The following is a 25,810-nucleotide window of genomic DNA, read 5'->3' as shown; positions in this document are numbered from 1 at the left end:
AACATGCCCACCCCAAACAGTAAAATTACCCTTTTTTCACTCTTATATATACAGCTATATATTTAGATATACACTTAAAACATACAACTATTAATACTTACACATATTTAACTTTAAAACTTTTTTTTACAAATATGCCTTTACCATGCATGCTTTTACAATGAAATACATTGCAATGGCCTGTGTGGTACCGGCTGTGTGCTAAAAGCTGTTTCCCCTTTCCCATGATTTCATTTCCTATGAATTAGATTTGCTATCGGAGCAAGCGTCTGTTTGGTTGATTCAAATAAGAGTAGGTTATCAGCAATCAAGGGGCAAATATAACTGGGCCTGAAAGTTCAGATTCCAAATATTATTGTTTGAGAGGTTTTGTTATGCTATGCAAGTTATTGTCTCTCATAGGGCTGCCTGTAGCTGAATGGTTTCTGGGGTCTTGATCAGATTCAAAGTTGTGGTGTTACATCAAATGTTGGTGCTCTCTTCAAGTGCTGGTGTAAGAGAATTCCAGAATATAAACTTCATGGATATAAAATCTGTGCTATCACATTTAGAGGCCCTATTTTGTAAACCTTTTTTTGGAGCCATTTGGCTGTCTAAATCTAAGGGGAAACTCCTATACATCCAGCCCAATTATAATGTTTTGAAGATGCTTTACAATTAAAAAAGTTCTTAACAGCCTTTCCTATCTACAAGGAATGGAACCCAGATTGGCTTCTTGGGACGAGACATGTCCTACGACTTCAGCCTACAAGAGTTCAGACACCTGCCTGCGGTCATGCCTATCAAAATGGTAAGTGCATTACCTGACACTGAATGAACTGTTATTATCAGTGAACTACCCACTTCATCTGGAACACACTCCTTCAGGGGTTTAAATTGGTATTACATTCCACAATTACATTTGTGCTTACCAAGTTTGTCCATCAATCTAATATGCTGAATTAAAAACGTATTTCTAGCAGCTCAGTTCTCTACTGCACATATGTCAAACAAATGATTAACAACTGAAATAAATAAAACATTACAGGCTAAATGTAGTAAGGGACAGGTTATAGAAATTATTGCAAACAGTGCAGTGGTATGTGACTTGTCTGGTAATGTGCAGTGTGCCCATTTACTACTAGGTCACTTTGTAAAATCTGTAGTCGTGGGGGTTGCAATCTGATGTAACTAATCAATATTGATTAAACAGCTCTCTTATTGCAACATCCGGTGATTAGCTACAAACACACTGATAGTGGTCTTCAAGGAACAGCAAACCACTATTCCTGTGTTTGCATTCTCGAACGGGATTCTTTCTTAAAGCAGCCCATGTCCCTAAAGGAGTAAGTGCTGCTTTAATGAAAAAAAAACTACTGGGCCAGATTTAGTAACATTTTGCGTCATGGTTGCACAGCTTTTATGGATCCACAATGATGCAAAATGCTAGTAGACATTTACAAAGCTATGCACTAGCTTGTGTGCCTTTCTAAATAGATTAACAAAATGAAGTGTTCCATGGGTGTTCCTGTGCATTCATCCATGAATTTCATGCCATCCCAGATTTACAAGAGTACTTTTATGGCTGCAGACACTCCGCACTCGTGTTGGAGACACTGCACATACAAAGATAGGCCTGTCGTATCATTTTATGTGCAGAGTTCTCCACTACTGATCGAAGGAAAGCTCCAGGACATCTAACTGCGCTTCTATTGGATTTCTATAACACATATTAGCAAGCCCATAATCGCCGTTTTAGCTGCAGTTTCCTGCCGCTAAAACAGCAATAATTTTAACAAGGTTCTTGCTAATATGCCCCTAAGTTCCTCAGGATCAATAATCAAGGGGTTATTTAGAGTTTGGCAGACAGGGTTGACATTGATAAATGTGGAGTATTGCCATAGCTGCTAAACTGACGGTCGGTTTGTTGTTGAAAAAACCATCATGTCATGTTTCCACGGATGGGGTCCTAGATGGATCTGCCAGGTGAAGGTTTATACCAAACACCCAACAGACATCAGCCATTGGCCTAAGGACCTCAGACTGTCTGACCTATTTAAGTTCTAGTTTGGGAATTGGTTTTGGAAAAAACAAAGGTTTTGCAGAATGGTTTTAGAAAAGCCAAAAGGTTTGCTGAACACTTGCTCAAAACATTGCAGCCATTCAGCAAACCTACAGTGCGTTCAGAGGAGCCACCAGGAACCCACTGAGTTCTTCACCGTGAAGGTGGAGATCTCTCAATATTGAGAGTTGTTGTCTGCAGATGGGTGAGGTTTTAGCCCCCTTTGCCCTGTCAGTACAGCCAGTTGCCCACCAAACTTTACATAACTCCCTTTGTCTTCGTATTTTTCTTACATATGCTGCTCTTTTACTGTAACATTAAGATCAACAGCAAAACACAGGGGTATAGTCACAAGAACGTGTGATAACTACTGCAAGTGCAGCGTAATGCAACTTTCAACATCTAAGCCTATCGTGGGAAAAGAACCCTGTGTCAACGTGGAATTTACAACACCAGATAGACACCAGATAATGCGTCAAATGGCCGCATCAAAATAAACACCACGCCAAAAAAATGCGAAACACGAACGCCAAAAAAGCAGCGATAACGCTAATCACGATACAAAAAGCCGTGAAAACCAGCGGCAGGCCTGCAAATCCCATGTGTCTGGCAGGAAAATGCACAATAAAAGCAACAAAAACAACACACCAGAAAGAATCCAATGTGCGCAGCAACATGGATGCACCCTGACCCAGTGCAGAGGCCAACGCGGACCCCACAAGCCCCACAGTCCACCAGCAAAGAACATCGGGGTCAGCGATGGCCACGGAGAAGAGGGAGAGGAAGCCGGAAAACAAAAGAAGTGTTGCGGAGGCGACAGGACACTACCAGCAACTGACCCACAATCAGACTACCTTGAATGCAGCTGGAGTGTCGAGGGCACCAATGGAGGAGGACAAGAGGCGCTGGCATGAAGTGAAAGCATAAACTAGGCCCAAAGCAGCTGCCCACAGGAAGACAGCAGAAGTGACAGGAGGTGGGAGTCCTGCACCACAGGAGGAGCTGGAGGAAATGGAGGCCAGTCATCCTTGTGAAGACGGTGCAAGTAGGTGGGAGTACGGACACAGCTTGAGAGGACCTGACACAACAAAAATAGGGTGAGGAAAGCACAGGGACCGGGGGGCGGGGGGTAGAAGGGCACAATGGCACACATGCACAAGGACGTGTAGCACATTGCACACCCACAATTACCCAGGGTCATGTACCCCATTCCCGTGGTACACACACACAGCATTCACAGCACTTCCCTTGACAATGTGTCTCAAAGTGCAACACCGACACTGCAGAACAGGGGACACAACTTTGTACGCCTATGCGCAGCAACAGGCCAATCACATTTGGACACTGCCCCCCCTCAAATTGCCAGCACCGCCCAAACAGTCACAATGTACACAGTCTGCATGCCTGCAAGAACAATGCACCAACATAAATGTCAACACAATGTCAACATGCAAACATGCATCTCACCTTCACATATCAGAGGGACAACAACACCTCCAGCAGGGCAGACCAGACAACCCATCAGTGATGCCGGAGACGACCACCACACCCTCAACACCGACGCCACACAACAGCCCATGGACATTAGATGCAACCCACCACCAGGACCAGGGCAGACAAGCTACTTAGAGGAGAACCCAGCCCCTGCAACAGACCACAAAGCCTGAAGGATCCGCAAGCACAGTTGGCTCACAACATGTCCGCGACCCACACATGGCAACCCTTATGCCAGGTGCCAGATCACCAACAGGAGGTGGCCGAACAGGTGCGGGTGTGGTCAGATCCCATGGCAGGTGAACTAAATCACAGACGTGGGTGTCTATTACCTTTCAGGGACCACCCACACCCCCCAAAGGAGACCCACACTGCCATGGAGACACATGCAGATGTACACTCCCAGGACAGAACCACACCCAGGTGAACGCACACATAAGTCACACACCCACGTTGGCTCTGCGTACGACAGCCCGGTTCCTTCCCCTTACGAATTGAGAGGGTGAAGACAAAGCTACATGTCCAAGCTCTAACACGCTGCCTGTGGGGACATGTCTGCATCCGCTGTACACAGCACAATGTAATGTCGTAGGGCCCAGGGCCCTCATGCAGACAGCAAAACCACGGGACACACACAGATATGATGATGACCTGGCTACGGGCTCGTGCACCCGGGACTTTTATTGGCAGGGCCACATGTACAGTGACGCCTGTGTTGGATGTGTGTGGGGTGAGTGCAAGCCAGCCCATAGGGAGGTGTTGCTGCTGGCAACAAATACAACAGTGAATACTATGAATACGGAAACAGACAATCCCAGCATTACAGGGACAACTGCGAAGCTTCATGGAGGTAGCAGGAGCAAGTCCAGGGGTCACACAATGAGCAAACAGAAGAGTCCGTGAGTTGCAGTGCGCTGAGTTCGGGGCACTAGAGCTGAGTGCGCACATGTGAAGAAAATGTCTAGGATTGTGTCCCTTTGGGACATTCCCGAAGCAGCTGTAGGGGGGGGGGTGACACCCACATCATCTTCATCATCATCGTCCCAGGCCTCCCACACTGCCTGAGGTGACATTGCTGCATGAACTCTCTACAGCACAGGCCAAAAAAAGTCATGATTGATGATTCATGGTGCACTGAGCTAGTGGCACCTGGAGCGCTGAGCAGGGGAGCAGGCAGAAGATGGCATCCACAACAGGTGTGTGCAACTCCGTCAGTCTGCCAGTACGACCGTTTCAACACTGGCATTTGGCGGTTGGACTTGGTCCTGGCGGTGGTGGCGTGTGTCTTCTGCTGTGATGAGACATCTGGGCCGGTCAGAACTCAATTTGATGTGAGAACCCTGGTGGGCCGCAGTTGAAGCCGGAGGCAGCAGACAGCGCAGGGCCACAGACACATGCCGTCGATGAGCCCAAAACCACTGTCACAGAGGTCATCCAATATCTCAGAAGAAGGGGTCCTTGACCTGACCAGCACAGAGATAATGGCCCCGTATGCACAGAGGCCGGCACAGGCACCCCGCGATTGGACGGTAACTTGAGGTCCACTGAGGTAGGGCCACGCAGACTGAGCGGTTCCTCATCAATATCGAAGGGGAATGTGGCGGAGGGTCGCAGGGGACAGTAGAAGGTGTCCCCCAGGACATGAAGCAGAGGGCAGTAGCTGTCCAGAAGCAGCAAATGGAGGAGTGGAAAGCGTGCCACAACCAATTCAGCATCAGATGCATGAGGATGGGTACTACCACCTAGGCTATTGAGTCAGACGCCACCAATGTACGACTAGAGCGTGTTCATAGTAGTCGGGGAACATGCTTAGTGGCACCGGGGCTGAGTGGGGATGCAGTCTGCGATGATGCCTGTACACGGATGATGAGTTCTGCATTGCCACATCAAGACTCTGGGACTTACTGGACAAAAGTGTAGGCTGGAGGCAGTGGTCAGCAGTGGGCCACAGCCATGTGTCACCGGCTGGTGGTTAACAGGGTTAGTGGCACCACGTGTCATAGGTTGGTGGTGAACAGGGTTAGCGGCACCATGTGTTGCAGGCTGGTGCTGAACAGGGTTAGTGACATCAGGATAGGTGTCGGCAGTGTTCGATCACCTCCATGATGATGATCCTTTTTTCCACCCAAATACAATGCATCATCCTCTTACACCTCTCCTTGCGTGCAATGATTTGTACTCGACCTTTGAATAATCGATGTACAGTTCTAAATCTGTGACCTACTCAAGCGCAGCGTAGTCCAAGAGCAGTAGTCCATATGGGCCTACAGAATCTTGCGGCTGTGATGTAACTATGGCCTCTCGCCACCACAACGAAGGGTGCATAGTGACATACTCTCAGCCATGATTCATGTGCTCTGCCATTGTGTACTCAAGACTCAGTTCCAAATGTGTGAACTACTTGTCCCCTGTGCATGCATTTGGAGTACGTTAATGAGAGAGGAGTACTACGGGCCTGCGTTGTGGAGGGTGTAATGGTCTGAGGAGGCTGCCACGGTCGAAAGCCTCAGGCTTGGAGATTGCACCTGCATGTAGTGGGCCCTCTTCGACACACCGGTGTCGGTAGGTGGACATTGAGGCCTGGGTGCGCAGGGACGGGCAGGACTGGTTCGGGGAACAGCGTCCTGGGGTGCAGCAGGCGCACTGGTTCGCTGGCAACACCGCTCATTACATTAGCCTTGTGGCGGGGTGTGAGGCGCCACCCTGGCAGAGACGTTAGGCTTTCTGGAAGAGGTTCACGCCCAGAGTTATGTGCCTTTTATTCACACCCCTACGCTGGTCTGGCTCACGCTTATGGGGCGATGTAATAGGCTACAGTTCTGCGTACTTGCCCACTGGCTGGGGTGACATGGTTGCATCCACTGCACTCCAAACACCAGCGGTGTGTGTCTTCATGGACATGTGTGTGGTCTGCTTACTGCAGTGTGGCCAGCACATCCACGATACACTTGGCATTGTGTACATTGTCATTCATCAGTCCCTTGCCTCCTTCGCACATGCCCGGTCCTCACCTCTGCCGACATTCTGCTATTGTGTGTCCGAGGTGCCATGCCGTTGATGGCTCATGTCCATGGCTGGCCCAGGTTCCCACTGTGAGTTGTGCTGTCTGGTGGGTGTGCATGTTGTGTGTGAGCTTGTGACATGTGCATTTCTTGTGTTGTGAGTTTAATGATTGTGGAGATGAGGTGTGTGGTGTGTGCATTTGGTATTGGCAAATTGGCAGTGCATTTCCGTGGGTACCATCCTGGTGGCGCAGATGGATGATGGACTGTCGGGAGGTGCAGGTATCATGCACACTACCTGGGTGGTTGGCTGCGGTGTCGGCGGTGATTCAACAGTGCTCCACTGTTGTCTGCACATTGGTGATATGTGCTCTTGCTATTGCGTCAAGGGCCACTGGTAGGACATGTGTGCAGTCAATTGCCCCTTGACACGTGCGTGAAGCCAGCTGTGATGTACACACCTCGCTTGGTCTCCAGCTGTTCCTGTGCAGTGTGTGAAATGTAGTTAGTGGGGTACCATGCTGATGGTGTCATCCATGATCATTGCGGGGGACTTGTATTGGCCTGGCTGTGTGACTGCTCCATCTCAGGCGGATGTTGTTTGGTGGGTGCCAGAGGCCAACAGGTGCAGCACGGCCAGCAGCTTTGTCTGTGGTGGGATGTTGGTTGTCCGCTGTGTTGGTGCCTTCAGTCTGTGGGCGATGATTGTCCCTTTTGGCCTATAGTGGGCAATGGCATTCTCTGGTGTTGGATCTGTGAGGTTGGTGCATTTTCAGTGGGTCGCTGTCTTCGTCTGCGCTGCCTCAGTGTTGATCTGGGGGGGGTATGTGTCCGGGGAAGGGTTAGGGTGGTTATTGGGCCCTCTTGGGTGTCCAGCCCCCATGTTCAGTGGCTCCATGACATCTGTCGTTCTTCAGGTGTGGCTGTGGGCTGGTCTTCCTTTTGTGGTGCAGGCTGCCGTCCGACTCTACACCAGGTCAGAGCAGGTGCTAGTTTCCTTCTGCTAACGCACATTATCGCCTGTTTTGTGTTCTTATCGCCGATCTGGCTGTTCGTTGAGAATGTTGTGGAGTGATGTTTTTGCTGCTTTTTGCACTGGAATGCCTACTCTGCATCTCAGTAGCAATAGTTGCTGAGTTCAATCTCCGGCGATGTTTTTTGCGGCTGCTATTGCTGGTAAACTGGTGATATGGGCTATTTACACCAGCTTGTGAATAGGGTGATGACTTTATTGCAACTTTGGCTGCGATAAAGTGTGGTAATCCGATGATAGCTCCTTGTGAATATGCCTTATAGGGTTCACACACACCGAATTCTTCAAAATGTATGCCTCGTTTTGGTAATAAGCAATTTCTTTATTCTCTCATTGCAGGGAGATCAGTTGCAGACGGTTTGCACCTACAACACATTAGGACGTCACAATGTAACATTGGTAAGTTCATTTTTTAAAAACACACTCTCATTTGCCATTATTAAGAGCATGAAAGGAATATTACCAGCTGTGTGTTTGCTCCAACAATCAACTTTCGGTTAAATGTCGAAAGCTATTTCAGCAAGGGTTGTGAAAGGACCGTTTCCTTCTAATTGCAGTGTGGAATGATGTACATCAATAGTTTGCAATCACATGTGAGTGAAACTCTGGATCAGGTACAGACGAAGAAGATGGCAAATGGTTTGCAATGAGGAAAGGCCCTCCTGCGACTCAGGATCACAAAATTAAAGGCTGGTCGCAAACGTCAGTGCACAATTTAATACCACCATTTGCGCCCAGCCTTTTAGTACATCTGGCCTTCGTCTCCAGATATCTTGCAACTTCTTAAAAACAAAAACAGAGCAAAGGAAAAATGCCCCAATTCTATGGTCACAGTCTTTGAGCAACAGAAAAACGAACTGTCCTTTGAGTTCTGCTAAACATGTGAGCCACACAAATATTCCCTAACCATGTACACTAATACAGAAAAAACTGAGTTAGGACCTTACAGCCTGTCTATGCGGGCCATAAGGAGATAGTAGATTTCTATGCAACTTAAAAAAAAAGTAATTTTTCCTAGAGGCAACCAGAAAGAATGTTGAATTTGAACAATACTGTCGCTTCAGAGGTTGCTGCATGAGTCAGAGGATCGTTCTATTCTTTCAAAAGGTTTCATATGAGAGGTTTGTCAGTTTTAGGGCACAGTAGGATGCACCATGGAAACAGCACTGTTTCAAGTTGTGAGTGGGGATGAGAACATGTTTTAAAAAATCTTTATTTATGACTTTAACACCGATGTTGCACCACTCATGAAATAATGCATGTTCATGTCTTTGATAACCCACGGATCTCTCCATCCATGCAGGATTTGGCCTGGTGTCATTTCCAAGTTCTTTCTTCCTACTCGTTGTTTTTTCTGTCTTGGAGAGTCACGGGTAGTAAACCCATTAGCCACCCTTTGGGGTTTTCTTCTGCTGGACACATGTTTTGTAAGCACAGGACTCCCACAGCATGAACAAATTTCTTAACAAACATTGGAATCATATTGGCAACTCTCTCGAGAATTCCCAGGATTATGAAGCTTCAACCATTCTTTTTGATCAGTGGTGATCCAGCGCAAAACCCAACTATTTGCTCAGGGATTAACTCTTACAATATCTCATCAGACTAGTGTCCTCAGTATGTGGCATGTCAGATTGTGTCACTTTGTACAGTTTAGTAACCATTTTCTTTTTCGTGGGGGCCGTGATTACCATCTGTAGCGGCAGGGAGATGTCAGGTTTGCAGTGGGTTCAGTGTATAATAGTTTAATCCAATTAACAAATATGGGAGGGAAGCCCATCCTGTATAGTATGTGTATCATGTAACTCCACTCTATGGATTCGAATGCCTTCGCGGCGTCAAGTAACACCGCTACTTCACGAGAAGCAAGTTACCAGGGAACAGCAAGCATTCCACAAGGAATGTACACTATGAAATACAGAGTATATGCAGAAATACAACACATCTAAGAAATACAGAGTATACCGAGATACAACACATCTATGAAATACAACACGTCTAAGAAATACAGAGTATACAGAGATACAATACATCTATGAAAGACAACATGTCTAAGAAAAACAGAGTATACAGAGATACAACACATCTATGAAATACAGAGTACACAGAGATACAATACATCTCCTCCCTCAGCAAAAACAAAACAAAAACAAGAACTTGAGAACATAGAAAATCATCAAGATGCTTAGGCTTAACTCTGACAAGAGAAGAGCGATCACAAACAGGAATCTCCCTCGACTTGACATTGGAATCAACATTGGCACAGTTGGACTGACCCGGCACATCAGAGTCAATTACAATTTCATCAAGCGGAATTTCTTAACAAACATTGGAATCATATTGGCAACTCTCTCGAGAATTCCCAGGATTATGAAGCTTCAACCATTCTTTTTGATCAGTGGTGATCCAGCGCAAAACCCAACTATTTGCTCAGGGATTAACTCTTACAATATCTCATAAATGGCCCATACACATTCACCCATATCCCTAAGGCACTGGGGGTCAATTTTGTTTTGAAGTTCAGTTACCAATGTCAATTATTAGTTCCTATTCAAATTTTATCATAATTATCAAACCTTCTAATCAACTTTCCCTCTACTCGGGCGATGGACCAATTAATTGAAGAGTTTTTTTTTTTTTTGACAACACCTTTATTGACATTTGCGTGTGACACAGCTGTACACCTACAACTAATTGGTGGCCGGCAGCTTTTCAGTTTCAATATTAAACAAATCACCGAGCAACCAAGCCCTCAGCTACTTCGTACACAGCAAGCCACCTACAACCACTTTGGGCAGGCCGCGCCATATCTATCCGTACGTGAACCCCAGATAAAGCATTTAGCAGATCGTTCGTGCATAGCCCCTCCCCCAAAAGCACGGGAATTACCCATGCCCGCGTGGCTCCTGCACAGTGTGTGTGTTCCGTACTTAATAGTTCGGTAGTAGCAGGCACAGCATTATTGGTGTAATTTCGTGTCACATTGTCATAGTCTGAGTTAGCAGCGTACATGACTCAACCAACCCAGTCCTACCTGTTGGTATTGCAGGTTGCTAGCTAAGTAATTAATAAAAAACAGTAATAAACAATAACTGAAACACAAAGAGTAAGAGCAAAAACAGTTCCGGTTTGTTCAGTGCAGCACACTAACCATTAGTTCATACACTTAACACCACTCCTCGATTTGTACCGTTGGACTCAACCCCTTGTCACAAGTTACCTAGCCCTTTTCCCTCACTCCACCTGAACCTGTGAGCTGCTCTCAGAATGGCCTTCACTGCAGGCTAGCAGGTATTCTCGCAAGGGGGCCCAAATGTCTCTGGGTTTGGACTTGGTAGGCAATTCTTCCGCGTAAGTTTCTAGTTGGTCCCTACAGTACACCATGTCCTTCAGCCATGCCTCTACTCTAAGGCGTTGTTTGCTGTCCCAGGTGAACAGAGTACGCCTCTTCGCCAAAAGCAGAGCCACCTGTATCAGTCTGCTCACAATACCCTTTAGTTGCGGGGCGTGCCCCAACAGACACAATTCCGGGGTGTTTGACAGCTCAACTCCTGTCATTTTTACTATACAAGCTATTACGTCTTCCCAGTAGGCATGTACATATCCACACTCCCAAGCCAGATGCAGAAAACCCGCAGGGCCCAGTCCGCATTGTTTACATGTCCCCTCCTCGAGTAGCCCTATTCTCCAAAGTCTGTGAGGTGTGTGGTATGTCTGATGTAGAAACTTTAAGTGTATTATCCTTAAATTGCTGTTAGGGGTCAGGCGCCCAGTAGTCGAGCATATTCGCTCCTAGTCCACTTCCGTCAATGGAGTGTCTAACACCTTATTCCATCTCATCAGACTAGTGTCCTCAGTATGTGGCATGTCAGATTGTGTCGCTTTGTAAAGTTTAGTAACCATTTTCTTTTTCGTGGAGGCTGTGATTACCATCTGTAGCGGCAGGGAGATGTCAGGCTCGCAGTGGGTTCAGTGTATATTAGTTTAATCCAATTAACAAATATGGGAGGGAAGCCCATCCTGTATAGTATGTGTATCATGTAACTCCACTCTATGGAATCGAATGCCTTCGCGGCGTCAAGTAACACCACGACGGCCTGCAGGTCTGGATGTAGGACATGGAACATGGAAAATATGGTGTGCAGATTCATAGCCGTGGAAGGATCAGGGATGAACCCGGACTGGTCAGGTAACACTAGCAGCGGCATCAACGGCTGCAGTCTCATAGCCAGAATTTTCGCCAAGATTTTAGCGTCTATGTTAATAAGGGACAAGGGGAGGTATGACTCGCATTCCTCCGGGGTCTTGTCCTTCTTCAACAGTGTGATAATCATTGCCTATCATAGAGATGGCGGTAGTTTGCCAGTCTCGTAGACCTCTGCGTACATTTCCAGTATGTGAGGTGCAAGGACCTTCACAAATGCCTTGTAGAACTCGGCTGTGAGCCCGTCCGGTCCTGGCGCCTTCCCATTCGGAAGTGAATTGATATCTGTATCCTCGTCCTCTACATCTATTGGCAATCTAAGGTATTTCCTGTGGGCGTCTGACAGCCAGGCGCAGGCAATGTCTAGATATTTATTCAGCTCCCGACCATCTGTGTCCCCCCCAGAAGTGTACAATTTTCCGTAGAAGGTGCAAAATTGTTCCATAATTTCCCTGGTTGTATGATGTGTCTCTCCAGCACTGTCAATTATACAATCTATTGGAGGTTGCATAGCTCTGCATGTCAGCCTAGCCACCAGCGATCTGCTAGGTCTTCCGCCTTCCCCATATCGTCTAGCTAAATGCCTTTTGGAGATATATTTAACCTCCGTGTCTGCCAGTTCATTGTATTCATCAACTTGTTCGTGTATATGCGCCAGTGTCTCCTTATCATGTGTCGTGTCGTATTGGGGTTCGAGCTCCCTCAGTCTGCCCTCCACATTACGCAGTCTATTCCGTATATCTTTTAATATTCTCGCCGTCGTACCAATACAGGTACCCCTAATCGTGGCCTTGAAGGCCTCCCATAGTGTCTCCTGGCTGTCCACTGACCCCGTATTTTCTTCAAAATATCATTCGATAGCAACCCTGATTGTATCCGCGTACGTGGGGTCTACAAGTGCCTCTGCACGGAATCTCCATGTGAATGGTGGTCTCCGATTCTGTGTAATTGTAACTGTCAGTTATACTGGGTTGTGATCCAACAGTGTTCTCGGCAATATCAGCACCTCATTCACCCAGGTGTTTACTCCCTCACTTATCAACCAATAATCCAGTCTAGACCAGCCATTTGTCGCCTGCGTTGTGGAAAATGAGCCCATAATTGCTATCGATGCCCAGGCTGCTGGCGCAAACCGCCTCTTAGTTCCCATGTTGAATAATTAGCAAATAAAGAGACGGGCGCTGGAAGCAGGAATCAAGAACAGAGTTTAATTCTCATGAGGAGAGCCAGTCATTTCGGACACGAAACACAGTGTCTTTCGGGAGGTGCTCTAACAAGTGAGCTGAGACTCTTGCTTTTATACCTTACAAAACACTTGAGAGTACAATCAGGACAGTATGACGCAAAAGAAAGACATCCCTATAATCCTCGTGTCAATCCTACCCCACATATGTTCACAATGGGGACCCTTGACCTGCTGATAAGAGGGGAGGGCAATCACGCAGCTGAGTGTTTCATCAACAGTATAGGATGTGCGCGCCTAATCATAGCCAGGGGGTGGGGTGGCCAGGATCAATAGTGAGTCCTTTGGAGAGGAGTGACTTCATACAATAAGGGCAGTAAATGGTATCTCCTGGCTTAGGCGATGGCCTCGGACATGTGTGGTCAGCCGGGCTCGGGGGAAGGGGTCATCAAAGGAGTGGTATTCATGCCGCGTGGACAATCGAGCGCTGAAGGAAGGCTTGTCAACAGAGGGGCATTCATGGAAGGGAAGGAGGTGTTGGTCAGGCGCGGCCGTGACTCTCAAGGACAGGGCCTTGCAGAAGAAGAAGGTTTATGACTTGCCCATGTGAGGAGAGGGAGGGGGTCAGGGTGCGCGCAGAGTCAGAGTCGCACAGAGAGAGAGAGATCCTATGACCTGTACATGAGAGAACAGGGGCAGTCAGATACAGCTGGGGGGGGGCTATGTCAGCTGAGGCGAAGGATGCTTCTTCGAGAGGGAAATGGGGAATGCCTGGGTCAAGCAGGAGGGTTGCCTTTCACATCAGGGTTGCGCAAAGGGAAAGGGTTTCATGGTCTATACATGAGAGAGGGGGTGCAAGATACGCGCAGGAGGGAAGCCGGGGATTCCAATGGGTAAAAAGGCCATGGTGCCCAGAATGGCTGTGCATATGCATATAGGTATGGGTTCCCACTGGCGGAATGATACGGTCAATAGTCTATGGCATTCATGGTGTTCACAGGGAGAGGAGTGGGAGAAGAAGGGAAATGAATGCTGTCTATGTACATCAATTTCTTCAACTTTCACAGTCGCCCCTTTTTACATAACAGCAGTCATTTTTGCAATCGATGGGTTTACAGATAGACAGGCATCGCTGATGAATTAGCATTTTGTCGATACTTAACATTTGACGTACAATTATAGACAGTCGAGGTGACGGACAGAATGCAGCACATAGGAAATTGCCTTTCGTTGTGTTCCTGACAATTAAACGCACTACATAGCATAAATCTGTCTAACTTAAAAATGTGACCAATGAACAGTTTTGACCAGGTAGTTGAGAGCGGAATTCAGTTCAATATACAAGATCTCTTCGTCACAGTGTCTTTTTATCATTGAGCCATCACTGGTAGGCTCTAGTCCGAGTACTTTCGTTGGCGCTGTTGAGCACCGGCGGTGGAGCTATAGGTCCAGCTCTGTTCTATCCTTACGCGTTGCAGGGTGCGGTCAGTCCTCTGCTGTTAAACCACAGTCCTGTTCCCTAAACAATCCGTTTGGCGGCGCCTTATGCTCGGCACCTATAGTTCTGTGGCAACACCCTATTCCCATATGAATGCAGTTCTTTCCTTTGGCAAAAAGTCACGTGGGAAAGAGGGTGAATGTGGTTCAAATAGTCGATAGGAGAGAGAGAGAGAGCGGAGTTGGGTCAGAGTTCCTGGGACACACAAAAGGGACCAAGGGAGCAAAGGATAACAAGCATGCAGGCCCATCAATCGGGCCCAAAGAAGGCGGACGGAGACTCCAGGCACACGTGGGTTAGCAGTCGGAGGGCTTCAAGGCGGCCCGTCATTTTTCATTTTCCACGTTGAAATTGCGGTCTCGTCCCGTATCTTGTTGCTCTGCAGCTCCACCTTTGGTCGATGTCATACGTGTCCCAAGATCTGCAGTCAGGCTGTACGTCACATCTGACCCATCTCCTTCGGTGATCGTGAATCTTTGGATAGGTACAAGACAACGTTTTAGAGAAATGGTAGAAGAAGACATCTACGCATATGAATTCCTCCCTCGATTCTACGCATTTGAGAGTTTATGCTCATCGGTCACAGTCAGAGGTCTATTACCAAGCAGTGCATGTGTCAGCATTCCTACTGAGTTTATGGCAGGTTTATTCATCGTCCCATTTAGAATTCAAGTGAGGACAAAATAATATTTCCATCAACTGTGCATTACATCATATTCAACATTTGCGGAGCATTTCCCTTCAGGACTGGCTAACCTTTTCACACAGGGCGGGGGCGCTATCGTCGAGAGTCGGGCAAAACAAGGTTTTCTCGAGGGTCAACAGTTACTCATGGTCATCATGTTTATATCCGGGACAGCAGCTGGGGTCTACAAAATGGGGAGGGTATACTTCGGGCGCTCGCGCTTGGGTGCGAAGGGGTGGGGCAATCTGGGCATTGGGTGTCAATCTAGACGTTGGCGTTCGTCTCTGAAGAACAGACATAAGGTGCCATTGACATACAGTTCCCCCATGAATGGCCAGATTTGGGGGACCTTAGCCGTCTTACCTGTCCTTTCCTTTTCAGCCAATTCAAGTTCATTTATTTTTGTAGAAAGGAGAGGTAGTAATATGGCGAGGTACAATCATTTTTATTTTGGTCAATTTCGCTGAACACCTCCGCGTTCAATAAGTATCGAATCAGGCTGGTGCCGGTGTGGCACAATTTTACCAAAAGAGGGAGAGAAAATAGGGAGACTCTCATAGAGAGTGAGAGTCCTCCGCAATCTAAACGAGCCATTCGGTACACGTATGACATGTAGAGAGAGAGAGAGAGAGAGAGAGAGAGAGAGAGACGTGTACGAAAATAGGTCATTTAGTGCGCTCACAACACAGAACAGCAAAGGTCAGGTAACACGCAAATACAGACAGAGGGAAGACATAAATCCGTACATTACACACACACAAACTCAGACAGGGAAGACGGCACATGCATTACACATATATAAGACATTCACGACAGGACAGGAAACAACAGGTGGCCAACAAAATCCATATTATATCCTACGTATCTTTACTATCTTATTTATCTATGTGCTTAGCTCTTTCTACCCTTCCCTCCTTTTCCCTCTCGCCAGTTATGTCGGCCAGCGTTCCCAATTGCCAATACTTACACCTCAGTCGTTGGTCGGTCAGAAATTAGCCTGGTCGTGCTATTTACCCATGGTTGGATTTTAAACCATTTTTCAGTTCCTTCCTTTGGTGGGAAGTTCTCCGGGCTGAGGCAACGGCAAGTATTGATCGGGAGAACAGTCGGACAGCTTGGCTACATCTATAAGAGTGCGAAAAAGGGGGGCAGTGCATTTTGAACACCAGCAACATTTCTAACTTCCCAGACGGGTGGTGCCGTGATAACCCTTACCCGTATATTTTTCTTTGTCCTTTCCCTACCTAGTCAAAACGTCCAGTTACATTATTTAACGCGTCGTTTCTAGTCAATTTTTCGTCATTCAGTACCTGTCCAGTCTCTATGTCAGTCCATCCTCCCAGTTGCTATGTTCTAAGGAGGAACAGTCATGTTTAAGTCTACGTCTTTTAAAAACTTTTATTTGTCATAATGACCATGCTCATATTCCCTTCTTCCCCTTCTCATTGGCGGTTCGGTCATCGTCCTTCCATACATCAGCCAAGGTTCCGACGTGACCTGCAGAAGGGAGGAGAAAGAAGGGGTGGGGGGGCAATATTCAAACCTCATCAGCATGCAGTAATCCGGAAATGTTTTTACCTACCACATACTCGACCTATCTCCACGTACTGCATTTCTCTACCATTCACGGCGTTTAAGCCCAGAGGGACCAGTAATGTCAGACAGATAATCATTGACGATCTGCGTATCTACATGAGTTACTTGGTCGTAACCCCTTTTGATCGGGTACAAGGGTGGCGGTCAGGTGGCATTTCTGTGGTGTCGTTTCAGAGCTTCTACTGCCAGTGACACATAGTGTGGCTGCTAAATATCGGGTCCTTTTTAACCTTTAGCCTTCATCATACTTTCTCGTTGCTCACAGTAGTAATACATTCAAAACTCATTAATGCAACCGCTACAACTATGCTTTCGTTTTCAAAATACTTTTAATAAAAAGTGTTGATGTATAAATACAGGCCTACAACCCAGTGGACTGGCCACGGAGCAGATTGGAACTGTACATAGGAAGAACAAAGCTGGTGGCAGTTCATTGCATAAAGTGCGGCAGTGCAATAAAATCGTATTAACTCCCCTACAGAGCAAACATGATGCATGTCAGTAATTCATCTTTAATAAATTCATAAATTCATTATCCAATGTTCATTCATTACCTAAATTACACCAATTCATTTTCCAACTCATAATCAGTACCCACCCTAAGTCAATTCATTGTCCAAGCACATACTCAATATCCTTCATATCTACTTTCATTATCCAAAACGTTATATATATCTCGGGGCAAAAAGCTTGCGCAATCAGGGTGCAACAAAGTTTATTCGAAACGTCTCATTTTGTGTCGGCGCCATTTTGGGTGGGGTCAGGCGAGTTCCAGCACAGTCAGAATGTCTCTAGTCTCGCATGGTTGGCCCAGAACCTTCCGTTGGCAGTTCAAAAAGTTTTGTGCTATGTGGTTAACAGTCTAACAAATATGGACCATTAGTCAAAGAGTGGGGAGGGCGGCAACAATTTTCCTACCGGGTCATTCTGGTGTTCCTCCGGAACTGAACAAGTCTGTGCCGTGGCTGCATTTTAGCCATTTCCAATCCGAGGCTGGCGCCGGCAGGAGTGTCGATGTCGTGGTTCCCAGTGAAGGGGGCGGGGGCACCCATGCAGGGGGGTCGGGGGCCCCCCGGCTCTTATAGAATCTTCAAGGTCGAGGAGAGACGATATGGAGCGTGTGCCCGTCCTGGGCAGAAGACCGCTTTTTGATGTTGACCCTCTTTAAGCAAAGAGTGTTGGGGTGTCGCTGGAAGCCTCCACCTGGAGGGAGGTGGGGGGAGGCTCGTTCGCGCCGCCTCCCCCTTCCAGCGACCCCTCGCCGATCCTCGGCTCCGCCATTTCGATATTGGCCGTGCCGGCTATTGAAGATGGGGGGGGGGTGGTCGGCGGCTGAGGCAAGACAGCCCCCCCTCTTTCCTCTTGACATGTGGCGGGACTACCTGGAACTGTCCAGGGGTGGACACGTGGCGGGACTGCTTGTCACTATGCAGGCGATGGCATGTGGCGGGACTACTTGCAACTATCAGGCGTTGGGTGTAGTTGCGGCCATTATAGCACAAAGAAATGCCGTCATCCTCGCCTTGGCTTCGGCCTTCGACGAAAGCCGGATCGGGTGAGAGAGAGGGGTGGTCGGTGGCCGAGGCAAGACAGCCCCCTCTCTCCCCGCGGCCTGCAGGGCGGCAGAAGAGAAAAGATGGAGAGGTCCTTGTCATCCTTTGGACCGCCTGCCCAACATCACCTCCTACCGACCGTGGCCAGGCGAGCCCCTCGTGCCTCGAGGCCTCGCCTTCCGGATGGGCGTAACCGCGGACCTGTTGCACTTCGGGAGCTTCCGGAATGGGGGTAGGTACCTATTGAATTGTTTCTATTTTATGTGACCGTTATTTGGGCGTGGCGGGCAATGAGGCAGACATGTTGGGAGCAGGAACAGGCAGTGAAGCCTAGCTACCTCGTAGCTATTTTTTGTTTGTCAAACCTTTTCGCCATTTTAAATTTCTTATTACGAACTATTTCTAATGTTTCTTATTTTTGGTGAAGTCAAAAGCTCATCAGGGGGTTACTGACTTAGCCTGATTTCTTTTTATTTTCTTTCTTTTCCTTAGCGTGTTTCGAGCTAAAGTCTTCTGTTAGTAGGGAACGGTGATCACTTCATATTTTTATGTGTCCTTTTCACTAGGGGGTACTTCTGGACGGACCAGACGAGTTCCCTCCAATAAATGGTCCGGGGTGGAACGAGATTATCGATCAAAAAGGGGAACATATATTCCTTCATTAGGGTATCATCCTGGACAGACCGAGCGATGTACTTCCACTTACTAGGGTAGCCTCCTGGACGGACCAGTCGGTCTATTTCTACTAAATGGCCCATGAGTGGAGAGCATATGTCCTCCATAAGGGTAGTCTCCTGGGCGGACCATGCGAGCTACCCCCCAATAACCAACCAGTGGGGAGTGGGTAGGACTGACGAATTCACAAAGGGGCATAACCTACCCTTTTCTACTTGCAAAGACTAGACAGAATATTTCTATTTCACGTTGTTTGCAAATAGAAAATACCTCAAACGAAACAATTCCTGGGACAACAATGTCCAGGCAACCAACCAATCAATGGGGAGAAAAACAGGCATGACGGATTACAACGGGGACAAATGTCTGCATTACCTGCCCTTCGCTATCCATAAAGGAAACAGAATATTCCTATTCGTCTCTGTTTGTGGACAGGGAAGATCTCAAAGAGCAACAATCGATTATTAATCGACTTCAAAACAATCAGTGGGGAGAAAAGTAGGCATGACGGATTACAACGGGGACAAAAGTCTGCATTACCTACCCTTCTCGATCTGCAAAGAGGGACGACGTTCCTATTCGTCGCTGTTTGCAAACAGAGAATGTCTCGTTCTCCAGAAGAGAACCAATATGTCAAGTAGCCTTCAAAGCTAAATGAACCAATACCAACCAATACAATATCAGTATACAAATACCGATTTTCAATACAATCAATCAATCAATCAGGTGGATAGAACCACCCTACCAATCAGGCGTAAAAACACCCTACTTAATCTTACCCGGACCGGACCATACGGACAGTTCTTCGTCTTCCTCCTCCAGCGCCTGATTGTTCTCTTACTCCATGTAGCATTCCTGTGGGATTCCAGTCAGGACAATAGGTCACTCAAGAGAGGTCCTTTCAGAATTGGTGAAGTTCTTTTGATCGGCAGCCGGGCTAGGGCCCTCTCAAGGCAGGTATACTCCGATCATTTTAGACGTTCACTTCTTCGTCTGGATCTTTCTTACCGAACCCCATGTCACTGATGGACCCCGCGTTGGGACGCCAATTGTGGAAAATGAGCCCATAATTGCTATCGATGCCCAGGCTGCTGGCGCAAACCGCCTCTTAGTTCCCATGTTGAATAATTACCAAATAAAGAGACGGGCGCTGGAAGCAGGAATCAAGAACAGAGTTTAATTCTCATGAGGAGAGCCAGTCATTTCGGACACGAAACACAGTGTCTTTCGGGAGGTGCTCTAACAAGTGAGCTGAGACTCTTGCTTTTATACCTTACAAAACACTTGAGAGTACAATCAGGACAGTATGACGCAAAAGAAAGACATCCCTATAATCCTCGTGTCAATCCTACCCCACATATGTTCACAATGGGGACCCTTGACCTGCTGATAAGAGGGGAGGGCAATCACGCAGCTGAGTGTTTCATCAACAGTATAGGATGTGCGCGCCTAATCATAGCCAGGGGGTGGGGTGGCCAGGATCAATAGTGAGTCCTTTGGAGAGGAGTGACTTCATACAATAAGGGCAGTAAATGGTATCTCCTGGCTTAGGCGATGGCCTCGGACATGTGTGGTCAGCCGGGCTCGGGGGAAGGGGTCATCAAAGGAGTGGTATTCATGCCGCGTGGACAATCGAACGCTGAAGGAAGGCTTGTCAACAGAGGGGCATTCATGGAAGGGAAGGAGGTGTTGGTCAGGCGCGGCCGTGACTCTCAAGGACAGGGCCTTGCAGAAGAAGAAGGTTTATGACTTGCCCATGTGAGGAGAGGGAGGGGGTCAGGGTGCGCGCAGGGTCAGAGTCGCACAGAGAGAGAGAGATCCTATGACCTGTACATGAGAGAACAGGGGCAGTCAGATACAGCTGGGGGGGGGCTATGTCAGCTGAGGCGAAGGATGCTTCTTCGAGAGGGAAATGGGGAATGCCTGGGTCAAGCAGGAGGGTTGCCTTTCACATCAGGGTCGCGCAAAGGGAAAGGGTTTCATGGTCTATACATGAGAGAGGGGGTGCAAGATACGCGCAGGAGGGAAGCCGGGGATTCCAATGGGTAAAAAGGCCATGGTGCCCAGAATGGCTGTGCATATGCATATAGGTATGGGTTCCCACTGGCGGAATGATACGGTCAATAGTCTATGGCATTCATGGTGTTCACAGGGAGAGGAGTGGGAGAAGAAGGGAAATGAATGCTGTCTATGTACATCAATTTCTTCAACTTTCACAGCGTGACGTGTGTGCCTGTTAGTGTTTGTACATTTCTGTGTCGCCATGCGTCTACTAAACCGAATTCCAACATAGCATTGGTGATGCATGTTGCTGTAGGAGAGTAGGGTCTGCAATCCTATGATCACCCAGATTTTTTGCTTTTGTTTCACTGGTTTACGACTTTCTCTGGCTGTGGGCCTGCCAATCAGACCCACAGCCTGGCTGTTCTCTCTCTAAATTACAACGTGTACCCTAGGTGCACTTACCAATTGGTACTGGGCCACCTTATCAGACCCTGTAACTCAGGGCATAGGTGTACCCAGGGCCTACCAGGGGCTGAAGCATGTATTATGCCACCCCTGGCTGGCCTCCTAAATTTGACACAACTGGCTGCATGACAGCTGGGGCAAAGTCGTGTAATCACCCTTTGCTGTAGATATAGTATACCTATATCTAACCCTAAAAATGGACACACAGATTCCAATCAGTCACTCCTATGGCAGGCCTTAACAATCCTGAAGGCAGAGTGCTTGGAATCGTGTGAGATGGTGCTCTGGCATGAGCTGAGCCTGTCTGCAGCTTGCGGAACCAAGTCCTAATAGCTGTTCCATGATAACGCATACCATATACTCTTAAGTGCATTATAATCCTCGCGGTTAAATGCTATCTTTGGTATTGCTTTATCAAAACATGTCGAGTAAGGTGTCATACGAATTGGAATACTAACCCCTCGCCAATTCTGGCGACGGGGTTAGCATTCCACCCTTCTAGAGGGACACGACATGTATGTAACTGTGAACCCCGGTTAAAGTTAAACGAAGCCTCAGCTCCACAAAATGGATGCTGCCACCACAGACATGAGTCTGACCCCCTGCAGCTGGGAGTCCTTCCAGCGAGGGGAGCCTGGACAAAGGGTTTCCTGTCCGGGGCGGTGCTAGCACCATCCCAGACAGGGTTTTGTGTATCCTGGGTAGGCAGGGCTTTACAGGAAGGTGACTGCTGAGTGGCACCCCGGTGCTCACTACGCATAGGCCGGTCAGAACCAGTTCCAGGGGCACACCAGCCCCTGGCCTGGGGAAGTCCAGCAGGGGAGAGGGGTGTAACCACCCCCCTTCCTGGTCCCACCCATAGGCAGGACCTAGTCACCGGGTCAGCCCCCTTTTTTAGTATAAAGATAGGAGCGGGCCCCCTGTTCAAATTAGATCATCTTTGGAATCAAGACACGACTTTCTGCGAAAGGACATCAAGATTTCTTCTTCAAGATTCTCCCTTGTGGCTAAGGAGTAGTCACCCTGCATCCCCAGGCACCATTCTAAGAACACTGCAGTCTGCTGCAAGTCCTTCCTCCGGAATCCGACTGCCCAGCTCGACGAGACCCAGCTTCCCTGGCACCTCTGACCTCTACTCACCTCTACAGCCAAGCTGAGACCCGTGAGTGCGACGAGACCTCGAGGGACCGACGATCGCCAAGACTGCACGACTTCTTTGCAACAAGCCCACCGAGTGTTCCACTGGTGAGTGCTTTGGGGTCCGAGAAGCCCCCAACCCTGAGCAGCTCCAGCACCGAAGATCAGCCCTCCAGCATCTCCACGATCTGCGTGGGGCCCTTCTGCTCTTGCCTGCTCACCGCGCTGTGTGGCTACTAGCCGGCTGGCTTGTGGCCTTCTTCACGATGCCCGACGACATCACTGCTGCTGGTCTGGTTGCTCCAGACTGGCCCTTGCTTCCTTCTTTAAGAGAGGCACCCCGGACCCTCCTGGTCCACTCCAGACGCCATTTTGAGTCCACCGCGTGGGCTTGAATTTGCCAAGGCTTTGTTGCCCAATCCTGGGTCCAGCGACGCCGACAGCTTCATCCATCGTGGGACGGCTCGCTCCTCCATCCTGGTCGCCGACAACGCCTCCTGGTCCATGAGATCTGCAAGCACAGCGTCACCCCCTCACCTAGTCGAGGTGACTACCATCCGGTGCCCTCCTGGTGCCACCTGACTACTGGCTAGTAGTCTCGAACTTGGTCCCCTCTGCTTTCAGGTGTCATCTTCCTTCGATCCAGGCTTGGATCCATTGAACTTTCTTCACTGGTCGCCTGTCAGCAACTTCTTTCTTCCAGGCTCCTGGTCCGGCAACGAGGATTCCCGACGTCTTTTGAGACCTATGCAGCTGCAGCCCCTGGGCTAGGTAACTTCGGCATTTCGGTGCCCCAGCATAGCCTCACTATCCAAGGGTCAGGATCCACTTTCGTTTTCTCCCTACCAGGTCGGGTTCGCCCGAGAACACTAACTCTGTGAAATCTAGCTACCATTGACTTTGTCCCGCATCACGCGTGAGAGTGCACACTCTGCACCCGAGTCCCCTGGGTCTCCTAGAAGTAATATAACGATTCTATAGTCAAGTCCTAGCGATTCCAAAGCCTATTAGTACTGTACTTACCTGCTAGTAATTTCGCATTCCAGTTTCAGAGTATATGGTTTTCCGTGCCCCTCGGGCATTTGTATATACTGTGCTAACTTAAGTATTTTCGTAAGAGTTTTGTTTTGTGCTTAGTACCCTGTCCTCATAAAGAGTACAGGGCTGTTGTGATTCTTAATAAATACACTGTTTATTTTCATAACACTTGTGTGGTGTCCTTTCACTGGGTGTTCAAGGGGTATATGTGTGGTAAACAGCTGGCTTAACACGCCCTCTCGAGTCTTTAGCCTTAGACTGCTTGTATCCACGCTACTAGGATAGCTGGTCTATAAGGTTGACTTACAACCAATCATCAATAAGGGTTGCTGGACTGATACATAGTGTTCACTAGAATAGTGAGCACTGCATATCAGGCCACCTTCTCACAGTTGCTACCTTGACCATCCTAGCCCCCTGTGGGTTAGACTTGTCCATCTTAGGGTCCAACTGAGTGTTTAAATCTCCTCCCCAAAGTATCGCTGTGTCAGGCCATGTTCGTAGGGTTCGATACAAGTTTTCATAAGCTGCAGTGTCATCTACTACCGGCCCATAAAAATGTACAATTGTTAACTTCACCTGACCCAGTTTTCCCAGAACCATCGCCCATCTTCCCTCCTCGTCCTTGGCTGAATCTAGTACCCTAAAGTCCACCCCTTTCTTTATGAGTATCAAAACCCCCCTCGCATATGATGAATATGAGGAGGCAAATCTGTGTGTCGCCCATTTCCTAGCTACATTATCTTCAGATTTCCTAGTAAGGTGGGTTTCCTGTAGTAATGCTATTATGACATTGTGCCTATCCAAGTATGCCAGTACCTGTCTTATCTTCTGTGGTGTGTTAAGGACACGTACATTCCAAGTCATTGCCCTAATGGGTGTACCCATCATGGCGGTATCTGTGGCAGATCAATACTTCTAGCATGGGAGCCCAATTATGTGTGCACATATACAACATTTTGCCAGAGTGAATCATGTCGGAACTCAGACGCCCCCGGCCCAACAGGACAACAGAACACCCCCCCACCTCCCACCACCCACTTCAGCATACCCCAATCGCTAAAGACATTTTCCCCTTGCAACCCCCTATCCAGTAACATTTCCGGCATCCAATCATCAAGTTGTGGAACATCCATTGGGGGTCATGGCAGCTACCACCACTCCCAATTACCTATTGGGAGAGGAGCCATTGAGTCTTTCTCAGTGTCCAAAATCCCCCCTTCGCTGCTGGCTGTGTTTCCACCCTCATATGTGCCGCAGGGGGGGGTCATACTCTCCATCAAGTTAAGGGTGTTCAGAGCCTCACTGCGAACACCCTTAACCTCACCCAACCAGAGCATCCCCCTTACTTGTCATTCATCAATGTCCGACGTCGGGGAGGCAGCAGAGTTCTTTTGCTGGCGCAGAGTCGATTTCGTATGATACATTGCTTGCTTAGGTGTCGCACATATTTTACCTTTCTCAAATGATCCGATGCGCAGCCTAGCCGGGTAGAGCATTGCATATGGTATTTTTTCTTTCTGTAAGATTTTTGTAACATTTTGGAACTCCTTGCGCGCCGCCTGCACCGCAGGAGTAAAATCTGGGTAAAACAACAGTGTATTTCCCTATGGTAAATAGTTCCTTTCTGCCGAGAGATGCGCAGTACTGTGTCCCTCTCTCTAAAATTTAGCAGTCTGGCTTTTATTGGTCTAGGTGGCATACCTGGTGGGGGCCGCGCCACCAGCGATCTGTGCGCCCTTTCGACAGCAAATAAAGGGTAAAGCTCATCCCTTCCGCAGATGTCCAGAAGCAGAGTCTCGATGTAGTCCTCCATTTTCCCCACATTTGTCGATTCCGGTAGGCCTAGTAGTCGGATGTTATTTCTTCGGGATCTCGCTTTGCTGTCCTCGCTCCTTGCCTGTATTACCTCCAGCAGCTTGGCGAATTCCCCTGTTTTATTAGCAATTTGCTGTAGTCCATCCTCCGCATCAGATATACGTTGTTCCTCCTCATTCAGCCGTGCCGTGTGTTAATCAAGTTTGGACGAGAATTGGTCCATTCTGCCAGTAAGAACTTCAATGTTACCATCTATGGTTTGTAGACTATTTTGAATGGCAGAGAGCGTCCGCTCCAGGGCAGTTGGGGACGCAGCGTCTGTGTCATGTTCAGTGTCTGACGCCGATGTCCGTCCCGGTCGTCCCCCTTTTCGCAGCTCAAATG

The 25,810-nt window shown here is 48.2% G+C and overlaps 1 protein-coding gene across 3 annotated transcripts in view; it reads left to right on the top strand.

Annotated features, from left to right (window-relative positions):
- LOC147700843 (putative DBH-like monooxygenase protein 2) overlaps positions 1 to 25,810 on the top strand; it is a 434,868-nt gene that overhangs the window by 294,547 nt on the left and 114,511 nt on the right. For all 3 annotated transcript variants that reach the window (XM_086929747.1, XM_086929748.1, XM_086929746.1), the window contains exons 9-10: positions 694 to 790; positions 7,910 to 7,969. In XM_086929747.1, the coding sequence (XP_086785873.1) occupies positions 694 to 790; positions 7,910 to 7,969 (157 nt within the window). The remainder of the gene's footprint in view (positions 1 to 693; positions 791 to 7,909; positions 7,970 to 25,810) is intronic.

This window comes from Lissotriton vulgaris, chromosome 7, assembly GCF_964263255.1.
Source record: "Lissotriton vulgaris chromosome 7, aLisVul1.2, whole genome shotgun sequence".
Lineage (NCBI taxonomy): Eukaryota > Metazoa > Chordata > Amphibia > Caudata > Salamandridae > Lissotriton > Lissotriton vulgaris.
This window is presented reverse-complemented; position numbering and strand designations above follow the sequence as displayed.